Genomic DNA, 12,065 nt, shown 5'->3' on the forward strand with positions numbered 1-12,065 from the left:
ATGTAGTGTATTTTGTCTTAGTGGAAATATAGCATCGAAAAACAATTTACATTTTAGCCATGGTCCTGAATATTAATGAGACTTCTTTTACTCACAAACTGGAGCAGTTTGACAGCCTGGTATTATTTTTATCCAGATTTTCCCAGGAAGTTGGCAACAGTATATGGTGGAAAGCAGTTCTTCAGTATCTCATTCACTGAAATTGGTGGTTCATCAACAGTGTCTGTAATTTCTGTTTCGCTTGCACAGCAATAGAATTCAGTGTGAATTGCAAATAAAAGGAATCTCAATATTATGCAGATTTTCGGCACATGTAGTTGAATTAACTCTGCTTGGTTATATAATGTTTTCCTATGATGTAGGAAAATGTAAAGAATTTAGAGCCTTACCTAAGACTGATCACATGTTGTGTGAAGTTAAAGTTTTTCCTCACTGTTCCAATACAGTTAAACAACGAGCCAACGTGGGAACAAAGCTTCAATCCAAAATAGGTGCTTTTAAACACAGGTTTTAAAAATTGTAAAGTCTAAATAGAAAGTGCCTGAGATCAGGTTCTGCTCCAGGTGAAGTCCATAGGTCTGGTAAAAGAGGAAATATGGGTGGCTTCAAAACATGTGCTTGGTGTTTTAATGTTCTTCTCACAAAGCAGCATTTCCAGAGGCCCAGGGCAGCCAAGAACCACCAGAGCATAGATAAGCTTTTCATGCCAGGAACTGAGACATGGTTAAAGGCCTTTATTTTTTTTCTGTACAATCCAGAGAATTTGTCTTAATTGATTCTAATTTCAAGGGAATAATTCCACTTATTAGCCCTCTGTACATTACAGAATTTAAAGTATTTTAATTTACAGTGCTCCAACAGGGTCTCTGCTGCACACAATTTAACTGTGCAAAACGCACCGGTATAATTTAGAATATGTTCAGAGTTTATTTTGTCATATTCTCAAGTTACAATATACTTAAATCTGTAGGAGAATGATGATTTTCTTGAAAACTTGGTGTTACAAATACATGCTATTGGCAATGTGCCTAAATACATTAACCAGCTAGTTGCAGATTTTAGTTCTGAGAAACTCATGAGTGATTACTTGGTTTGTTTTTCTTAATTGTGTGACTGTCTTAAGTATGCCTGCTTTGCTGCATCCTGGCATATTTTTTTAGAGTATTTTCAGAATATCTTTGCAGCTCTTCAAGGTGTGAATTTAAACGTTCTTCAAATTCTCTGGCGTGTTTCTCTTCCTCTTGAAGGAACTTTTCTGCTGTTGCAAGGAAAGACATCTCAGGGGGAGACTGAGCAATGAATAGAAAATCATGGTTAGGAAAAACCAGCAAGTGCTACAAGTGTTTGCCTTATCAAATTCTACATGTGAAAAATACCTTGACCTACAGCAGCTAACAACACTCTAATGCTTTACACCTCTTCAAGAAAGCACCATTTTTAAAGGCATACATTTTTAAAGGCATCCATGTGCCTAAATGACATGGACTGAACGTCGTGTTTGATTATCTCTGATATTCATAACATTACGATATAGCTTGGCCATTAAAAATTTAAATATCCCACTAGACAGAATTAAACTGCTGCAGAACCTCCAAAATCTATCAACTACAGATTATGTTAGTTATTTGTATAATGTAGACCAGGGCAGAGGACAATAATCTTTTTTGGAATGACAGAGTATAATTATCTTGGATACTGCTGATTGTCTCCTGTAATTTTAGCTCTCTGCTTCTGTGGTATGATGCTTTCTGAGGAAAGGAAGAAAACTTGTGCTCATTTCAGTACTATTAACTACAAGCCCTGACATTCTGGAGAATGTACTAAATTTTTGTTCACTGTAAGTAATTCACTGAAAAATCTTCTTTCCATTTAATGAGCATTTAGTAGACTCAGACTGAAACCGTACCAAAAATCAGCCTTTAGATGGTTGTCATGGGATGCAGAGTTCTATAAAGCAAAGGACATGTGTGAATCTTTGCTGGAACAAGTTCTAAATTTTTAAGCACCAATTTCTGTTAATTTTCTTGCTTATACCTAAGATGCATTCATTGGAATATCTTTATCAATAGAAATATGAAATAATTTTTCTTTTATGAATGATACTATGCCTGTTTAAATACATTCAATGTTTTTTTTTAGAGATAAATGCAATTTTATGACATGATTTTTTTAAGATTTGGCTGAGGAAAAAACTTATTATAGGGGCTTTAATATAAAAAGAGAGGTAATCCTCTCTTTTTATATTGTCATAAACTGGGAAAAATTATTGACATATTTAATCTTAGTTAAAAATATCTTAAATAGCTTTTGCTACTGATTAAGTTATTAATCTAGAATTTCAGGGTTTTTTTTCTAGAATTTAAAAATGTTTGAAGTTTATGTGTTAGCTATAACACATAGCTGAGATTCTCACATTCTCACATTAGTTGAGAACATCAAATAGGAATTCAAATATTCAGATGGTCTGTGGAAAAGGCCAATTTTTACTCCAGGCTCCACTGTATCAGAATGGGGTATTCTGTATTTCCACAGAAGCTAGAGACAGATTTGGACTTCAAGTTTGTTGAAAACTGCTCTTTAGCAGCTTTTAAGGCTAAAAGATACTAACTAGAAAAATGCTCTAAAGCACCAATCCATTGAAACCCTTTGCAGCAGACTCTGAGATGAAATGTAGAGATTTCCTATACGAAACCCCTTTTCTTTTCAAAGTACAGACGTGAGTGATAGCTGGAAATAAATTCAGAGTTTAATACCATCCTTCTTGAGTGAGAGAGGCTTCCTGATGTATAGGGCTCCTAAAATGAAATTCACAGAAAAAGCAGAATCTTCCTTTTCTCAATCCCTCCAAATGAATGTTTTAAAATGATGGCAAGATAAAGTGACTTAATTTGACATGTATGAATAAAAAAACCTAAAAGTAATGGATCATTTTTTACCATAACACCTCAATCCTAGTACTAGCAAGAATAAGAAAGAACACCAATCCTCTAAAGTTTAAGAAAATGGAGGGACATCACCTGCCTTTGATTTTCTTCATAAACACATGCATGATTTCCCATTCATAAATTATCACTGCTCCCATATGAAGAGTTTTTCCTGACATGCTGAATGCCATGGCTACATGCCATTTATTCCTTCATGGGCTAGGTCACAAATACATCTCCTCATGATGTCAAGACTCAGTGACAGAATTGTTAGTACTATTTTAAATTATTTGAAGAAGGCTTTTGTATTATGGAGAATACATTGAATTTGGAGGCTTTTCCTGAAGAATCACCATGTGTTCCCCTTACTACATACCAGAAATGAAATTGTTGATTCAATGCTGAGCAAATAAAACACTTTCATTGAGAAGCATGAGAAACTGGGAAAATCTGAATCTGAAATACAAATTTAAGAGTTGTCATCCCCTAGAGAAAAATGTCATGTTAGACTTTTCCTTGTGGACTGCAGATTTACACAGGTGCCAGTCTCAGAAAATTAAAATCTAGTTAGAAAAGATTCTTAGAGATTCAGGATAACGATGCTTAGAATTACTGACTTCTCATTGGAAACAGACTGGCCTCACAATCCAGCTATCTTCCCAAATTGTTAAATGTCCTTTGCTTCAACTGGTACTTTGATGTGTTTCTTCTTGAAATACACTGTAAACTCTGAAAGAGACATTTCTGAATTTCCTCAGAGTTGAGAGAAGAATGTTTATCACTTAGTATAAGCAGGTCATGGCTCCCCACAGCTCCTGACTCGAGGGTCAGACATCACAGGCTATGATTTTAGATAGGTCCCTAATGCATTGTTTTTCATGCACTTTGAGAGATGGTTTTATCTAAGCAAGTCTAAAAGGCAACATTCCTTGTTAGCAGCATTTTGCATTCCAAGCCTTTAGTCTATTCTTTCATTCTGTTCTCTATTGTCTTTACTTTTGGCCTCTGATGAAGAAAAACCACAAAGAAAGGGCTTTAATCCATGTCTCAGATAAGATTCATAGTTCTTGGTTTTGAATTTCTTTTTTCTCAGATATTATTGCTTTTATGTCTTTTGGGTTTCTAACTGAAACTGGATAGGGATGGGTGCATAATAAGCTTTCCATCTAACTTGTCTGGGTAATAAGGCAAGGAAGACTCTATATTTTCATTTCTACAATGCCAGCTGATCTCATATTTCTTTGGTGTATACCAGTAATGAGAAACACCTTTCTGCCTCATCATTTGCTGGAAAGGAAGGAATGCACCTGACAGAGATGCATATTTCTATAGATGAAATATATGCTAAGTATGTCTTCTCCTTAAATAAGAACTAATGGTTAAGAATTCATTCTGGATTGCTGGGGAGGAGCCATTCAGGAAATTAGCTCTCTTAAAGAGAGAGAGACAGAACTGCCTAATTAATTTGCCTAGAGGTAATCTCTCACTTGCCCCATGAGTTGTCCCAGCATTCTTGGATGCACCTTCAGCAAGGCAGCAAGAAAGCTTTAACACGTGGGATATTTTAGCATTTACTGGTCAAATCATGAGCTGTCAAATCCCAGTATTAAGAGTCTTCTCATGTTTAGGTGCTTCTGCTTTCCAGGAAAGATTTTGTAGTACCAAGAGTAGAAATTGGTCTGGCTAATTTTAGTTTCACAATGACTAAATTTGGGATGTTTTGGGAGCAGTTTCCTCTAACCCTACACTGCAATACATGTTAGGCAGCAGGTGCCGTCTTAAACGCGCTTCTGCTCATATATGAAAATTAAATTTGAGATGCCTAGAAAATTGCTGAGTGACACAGGAAGATTTTCAGAGGGCCTGCGTAGCTAGGAAATAGAAATACCTAGGAGTGAGAGACATGGACTATAGCATGCCTCAGGGTAGGATCAAGACTGTCAAAATAATTCCTAATGATGTCCAGGGGTGGAATTGCCACAACTTTTCATTGCAATCTATTTGTTAAGCGAGTTCCCATACTAATGTTAGAAAATTTCCTAATGCCTAATTTAAATTTTAATTACTACAGCTTAAATCTTGTATTTCCAAGCCTTAAAGCCAGAACAAACAATTGTCTATCATCTCAAGAGAAACATGAGAAACTATTTATTGGTTGATCTTTTGACTAAAAGATCAACCAATCATTTTCTGAAGTTGTTCATTTCAGAAAGAGAGCAAACCCTAAAGTAGTGTTTAGAGGAAAAAGTATTTCCCTAGATTTGGAAACCCTTGAAACAAGAACTTTTGGGGTTATGGGAATTTCCAGTGAATCCCAGCTGAGCTTTCTATGACTCTTTCTATACATGTCACCTCTAAGTAAGAATGTGAAAGGGCAGAGGTTGCAGTGGAACATTTACTAATCTCTGTCTGAAGATTCTTTACCGGGAGAGAGACATAAGTCACTGTCTAAAGCCCTACAGACTATTTTCTCTCTTCCCTCGATACCAAGAGTTATTTTGGTAGGTATCAGGACATCACCTGGAAATTGGACGTTTTCACTTTGTGCTACAAATACTCTTCAGAAAACTAGTGCTTGTAAGATTTTCAGAAATTTTGAACATACTGGAGATTTCACATGGGTCCTGTGTTCTATACCCCTGAAGACCTCAGAAGTCAGTCAAAGAACTCTGGTTTAACATATTATGCATTCTCCTCCCTCTTTCTCTTCACTGGAACAGCTTTGCATTTGAACACAGAACTCTGGAGTAACAGACTGTTGAATGATTTCTGCACTAAAGCTGTGGTATCTAATGTCAGCCTGAGTGATCATTTAATTTCAGTGGTCTGAACTTGTACCTGCTTCAATGCCACCGATTTGAACCTAGACTCTGCATGAGAAATATCTCTTGCTTAACAGTTTTGTTATGTGTTTGCCCAGACACCAGCTGGAAAGTCTTGGCATTGACCCTGGCCTGAGTGCCAGCTGGGAAACAGTTTCCCTGCAGCTTACAGAAGTGTCTCAGAAGGTACATTTTTTCCAGGCTGTCTGGAAACAGAAGCTTTGTGATTTGATGTCTTTGTCTGACACTTCTGACAGAAGAGAGAAGAACTGGTGTTTATCAGACTCATCTGGATAAGTCCAAATGACTCTTCATGATTAGCAGTTTAAAGAGGAAAACTCTCAAGCCATAAGAAAACAGAAGCTGTTTACTTCAAGTTCCTGTGAAACATAAGAATATAAAATGGAAGTGAGGTCAAGTACCGGGGACAACATGGCTCTCAGTGTTCTCAGACTACTGGAGAGCTGATGGACCACGGTCAGTGAAGGGCTACCCTGCAATCCCTCTTCACAAGCACACCATCATTACAGTTCCTCCTATCACATTTTTTTCCTGCCAGAACTGCTTCTTTATGTATTTAATAAAAATTATTACTGTTGTGTTATAATTCCTCTAAGAACAGAATTTTCAGACTTGAATGCCTGCTTGACTTGGGTTGTGGTAAGCTTTAGATAATAAAAACAGATACCACACCTCCCCTCCCAAAAACCAGTGATGTTCTGGACTATGGAGATAGTTCTGCAGCAGCCACATCTCTGACAGCAAAGGCTGTGCATTTGTTTCTGAAGCGGACAGCAGAACCGGGGTACAACAACCACAGGTACCACAGCCTGTCAATCCCCCCTAATAAATGCAGAAGTCTTCCCTCTTCTGCCTCTATAGGTTCAGCCAGAGCCCTGCAGCTGAGAATCTCTTGGTTACAAAGATCCATGCATCACAGCTGGACAGAGGGAGGCCTGTAGCTCATTCCTCACTGACATTCCTAGTTTCACTGCTCACTGATAGTATGCTTTTGTGTCTTGAGGTCAGGAAGGTGCTAATTGTCAAGTGCAAAACAATAGTGGCCGGTAGTGGAGGCCTAAGGTAGAAGAGAAAATACTAATGAAGAGGTAAAATCTTAAATTTAAAGGGAGCTCTAAATCCAAATACTTATGGAAAGATTTTCTTAAATTGTCTTAGGCAAAGTGGGATTTGTCTCACTTGTCATGGAGGGTGATAGTCTCCAGACTACGAAGACAAAAAGAAAGAATGCTGTCCTATTACTCTTTCACTTCAAGAAAAATAAGGATCCCAGCACTTATAATTTCTGTTTCTTTTCAAATGCAATAGCTAACATATGGAAAATAGTTGCTATGATTTTTCTGATTTCATCCATCAGTCAAAGAGATGTAGATCAAATAGGAACTTGATTTGTCTAACAGCACTTAAGGCAGTAAGTTTGCAGGTATTATGGAAATACACTTGAAGCAGAGTGCTCTTATATAGGCAATACAAAGCAAAGTGCCCCAATATAGAAGCCAATAAAATGTAGAAATCTTTCTCACAGTCACATAATGGCAGGTAATTATCACCACTGTTATTATAACAGAGATATGGCTCAGTAGGGGATGTTTAATCTCCAGAAAAACAGCATTTCTGTTAGGATAAGGTACTTCTATTTTTGCTGGGCTGGCACTGTATAAATAATAATGACAACAAGAGTGATCTAATTTTTGGCTCCTCCAAGGCTGCATTTGGTCCACAGATGGATTTTTGAGAATATATGTGTTACAGGAAAATAGTTACTTACCGATAATTTGATTTCTTCCGCAGCAGGGCTCTGAAAGCTGCCTGTTCTGGTCACTTCAGGAAATGGCCCAGGAAGGCCCAAAGGATACCCCACTGGTGGTAAGGGAGATTTAGAATCTATTTTCTTTTCATGGCCTCTGTGAAGTGGATGAGAAGATAAAGTGCTATCACTTTTTGAACCAGTGATATTGCAGTGGCCATACAAAGCAGGAGTGCAGTGTCTGTGGTATCCACCAGCAGTGAGCATAGCAGTCTGTTGACATTCCACTTCCCATGAATCTTTCTTTTGGAAGGATCTAAAAGAAAAAAAAATCTACATATGAAACCCAGTTAAAACTCTTAAGCCATCACAGCAAAGCCAAGGAATTTTCATTTTACTTGTTGACACAGTTTTGATTACTTAGCTGTTCAAACTGCTTCATGCATGAAGTTGCATGGGCATAAGATTCAGCATTACCAAATTGCAGCAATTGAGCAATTTCCACCTAGGTTACTGTAAAACTCTCAGTGTGCTTTCTCTGTCTGCTTCAGCTGTGAATTAAACCACCCTAATTTAAACCCTTTCACTGGAGCTTAGGTTGAAGAACCTTGCCTTGGTTGATGTAACTGTGGCAGAATGAGCCTAAACACAAACTCACCTCAGGTATTGAAGATGCCAGTTATCCTTAAGTGTTTGTTACCTATCCTTTGCTAATGGCTACCATTCCTTTTGCCAGTAGAAAAAGCTATGCAAGCACCAGAGTGAATTCAGCCACACAAATAGAGGAATTAAAATGTGAAAGTGCAAGAGGAGAGAAAAAACCTATTATTAGTGATTGGATAATTAGTCAATTTTGATCTAATAGTAACTTCAACAACTATGTTCAAGTGGCTAGAATTTAGAATAAATACTTAAACAAAAATAGTACAAGAATCTTTGATTCTGCATTTTTACTGCAATGATAATTTTGCCACTGATTTAATGGTAACACTTTGGAGATTAATATAAAAATTATTAGATTTTTAAAATGCACTCTCTGAAAAATTGTGCAATAACTTTCTTTTGTAACAATAAATGAAATCTTCAAGCTTAAAAAACTATTTTAAATCCTATATTATTAGGATTTTCAAAAACTCTTGGATCTCAGTGATCAGAATTGGTGTGCAAGTACATATTTCTAATCATTTGTATTTCTGTAAAGCAAAAACTATTAGGGTTAGTAGCAACTTAAAAAAAAAGAAAGCCATTTTCCTCCCATTCCCAAAATAGTTAACTGAACAATTCTGATACTGTATTGATAAAAGCAGACAAATTTGAGACTCACTTGCCCAGATGTCTGCAAAATTACACTAATTTTCAATGGCATCATTTCTTGTATTACATACCAAAACATGCAAAAAAACTTATTTCAGGTTCTATTAATTTTATGTTACAGTATTTCTAGCTGAGATAAAAATTTCTATCGTATTGAGGTCTGTGCTTATGATGAAATTTTAATCTTGGGAGGTAACTATTAAAACATAATAGCAGTTTGAACAGATTCTATCGTTGCAAGTATCCTAAAACACTCTAGTAACTTGAAATGCAGCTATAAAAGCTTTTTAAGAGCATGTTCTCTGCCACTAAAATATAATTTAATAAATATTCAAGAGTATGCAGTGCTAGTCAGTACTTTTTTTTCTTTTTAAATAAAAAGAACTTGCCAAGTGCAGGGAGAAGACAGTGTTTTCTGCAGAAAGATCACACCATCATTTTCTAGCCTTAATTTAAATATTTGGTGTTGGGAGAGAGTGGCTGTGGAGCCTTGATGGACCTGCTTTTACAGAAGCCCTTCTGCTGGTTTTTACAGGGACACAGTTGATTTTCTTCACAGTAGTTTGTACGGGGCTGTGCTTTGGATTTGTGCTGGAAACAGTGCTGGTAACACAGGGATGTTTTAGTCACTGCTGAGCAGAGCTTACATAGAGCCAAATCCTCTTCTGCTCCTCATCCCATCCAACCAGAGGGAAGGCTGGGGGTGCACAAGGAGCTGGGAGGGGACACTGCTGGGACAGCTGATCCCAGCTGACCACAGGGATATTCCAGACCATATGGGAGCAGGATCAGCAATAAAAAGCTGGGGGAAGGTTGCCTGGGCATCATGACAGGTGGTGAGCAACTGCACTGTTATCACTGGGCATCACTTGTTTTATATATTCTAATTATAGCATTATTATTATTTAATTATTGCCGTTTTTATTATTACTACTACCTTATTTTTATGTCCCATTAAACTGTATTTCAACATATGAATATCACTTTTTTAAAATTCCAATTCTTTCCTTGTGAGTGGGGGAATGAGAAAGTGATTGTGTGCTGTTTACCTGCCAGGTTAAACCCCAACAGCCCTAAACCAGGAAACTGAGTATTCTGCACAGGGACTGTGCAGAACAACTCAGAGAACTAATGAAGAAAATATTTTTTTTCTCTGATTATAAAAGGAGCTGCGATTAAGATAACCTGAATGCTATGGCAATGAAAATTATATGCATGACGCTGTATTACTGTTTGTTACTATAATTTTATTTTTACTCTAATAATAATACTATTATTATACATGCTAACATAAAACTCTCTCAGACTATTCACCAAACTTTCCAGATTTCTAAAGCACCTAAAATGTTTACCTTTGTGGATACAGAGTTTTTTCCTTTCTTTCATGCTTTTCTTTACATATATATTCTGCTCTTTGGGCACAGGAGAATACTTTTTTTCTTTATTTTTCTCCCTATTTTAAAGTCAATTCCATCTATAGTGTTGATGAAGGGCACTGTGAAAAAAAGCCTGCCGTAACTGAAGATAGATGGCATGAATAATAAAATCACAGGTTTTTTTAAAAATCTCATGTTCTGACCTTTTTGGAAGTAATTTTCTCTCTAAACCCATAGTAAAGTCTGTGTGATCTGTGGTTTTTTTTTTCCCGCCAGAACTGCTTCTTTATGTATTTAATAAAAATTATTACTGTTATGTTATAATTCCTCTAAGAACAGAATTTTCAGACTTGAGTGCCTGCTTGACTTGGGTTATGGTAACCTTTAGATAATCAAAACAGATACCACACCTCCCCTCCCCCCCAAAAAAGTAAAAAAATAAAAAAAGGACTGATTTTTTAAAAGGAACTCCCATTCTCCCATTCCTAGTGTAATCCATAGGGTTGCTGGGGCTGCTTGGTATTTTGGAAAAACATGACACCTACATTGAGGTAATTTCATAGGGATACTGGGCCTTTACTCTGGATGGTTTCCACAGTTGTGGTTTAAACTTCTACCAGTTCATGTGCAAAATAATATCTAAGAACACAGATCTACTTTAAATACAATCTGCACATTTGTGAAAAGCTGTCTATTTGTTAACTCTACCAATGCAAATACACTATTTCTGCAGCTGAACAACTTATGCTTTTGGTGGGATTAGTCATAGAGTATTTAACATGTACACATGCCACACAAATAATATCACTGTTGACATGGTGCCATAGGGGACAAGCAGTGAAATAAGTGTTCTCACAAAGGAAATTTAAACAGGATCTACTTTTCCTGACTCATACATAAAATCTGCCTGGTCCCTGTGCAGTCAATGACTTCAGTGATGCAAAAACCCCAAATCCCTTACTCAGCTTGGCTGACATGACCAGGGTTGAGAAAGAAAACTACTGATCTTTAATGGCCAGAATGTCTTCAAGAATTTGTGTTATTGCTTTAACCTGGCAAGTATAACAGCTAGCTTGATTTTAAAATGGATAAAAAGCCTTTTGCTGAAGAATTGTGTTCACTGCTTCCACTTTATCTATTGCCGTAACTGATACAGTGGTGTGACTAAGAGTTGTATGATCTCCAAAAACCTCCTGAACACAGATACTCACTGTAAACACACATCCATTAAGTGATCTCCAGCTATCTCAGCAGGCATTAAGCCTTAGAATTTACCCTTCACTTTCTCCACATGATGGAAGTGCACTTTGGCTTGATCAGTTACCTTTTTTGTACATATTTTTGTGCAAAATAAATATCTTTTCATTTCATAACTCACAGGTATGTTTTAATTTTGGAAGAAACAAACTGAACATATCAGCTTCATCAGAGAGTTCTCTTTGACCATGCACAAATTTAAATCAACTGCATATGGTCAAGGGCTAAGTAAAGGATTGAAATCTTGAGAGTGGGGAAAACTTATGTAAATGGCAATTAGAAGTAAGATAATTACATAAGAAAACAGTAATTAAATAAGGTGGTTATAGGCAGAATGTGGGCACAGTCCTTTTTTAGCAAAAAGATGCTATTTCTGCATATCTTACTTTCTAATATTTAGAAATTTACTGTATACTGAAAGAAAGAAGAAATCATTCTGCTTTTTGGATTGCCAGTATAACTTCCTGCAATTTCCTGTGTTTTCTCTAGAGGTCTCCTCCCTAAGACACGATGGTGCCCGTACCCAGGATTCCAGTACTGACTGAGACACAACTGAAAATTATTGTAGAATATACACCTGCCCCTTGCACAAACACCATTTTTT

The 12,065-nt window shown here is 36.7% G+C and overlaps 1 protein-coding gene across 1 annotated transcript in view; it reads right to left on the reverse strand.

The window, feature by feature from the left end:
• Positions 1-1,118: 1,118 nt before the first annotated feature.
• Positions 1,119-12,065, reverse strand: part of DEUP1 (deuterosome assembly protein 1) — a 39,672-nt gene continuing 28,725 nt past the window's right edge. The window contains exons 12-14 of the mRNA XM_054269890.1: positions 7,536-7,671; positions 2,754-2,795; positions 1,119-1,289 (exon numbers count right to left, since the gene is read on the reverse strand). Of these exons, the coding sequence (XP_054125865.1) occupies positions 1,119-1,289; positions 2,754-2,795; positions 7,536-7,671 (349 nt within the window). The remainder of the gene's footprint in view (positions 1,290-2,753; positions 2,796-7,535; positions 7,672-12,065) is intronic.

The sequence above is a fragment of the Melozone crissalis genome, unplaced genomic scaffold (genome assembly GCF_028551555.1).
Source record: "Melozone crissalis strain CALT ecotype California unplaced genomic scaffold, PUWL_Pcris_2 ptg000008l_1, whole genome shotgun sequence".
In the NCBI taxonomy this organism is placed as follows: domain Eukaryota; kingdom Metazoa; phylum Chordata; class Aves; order Passeriformes; family Passerellidae; genus Melozone; species Melozone crissalis.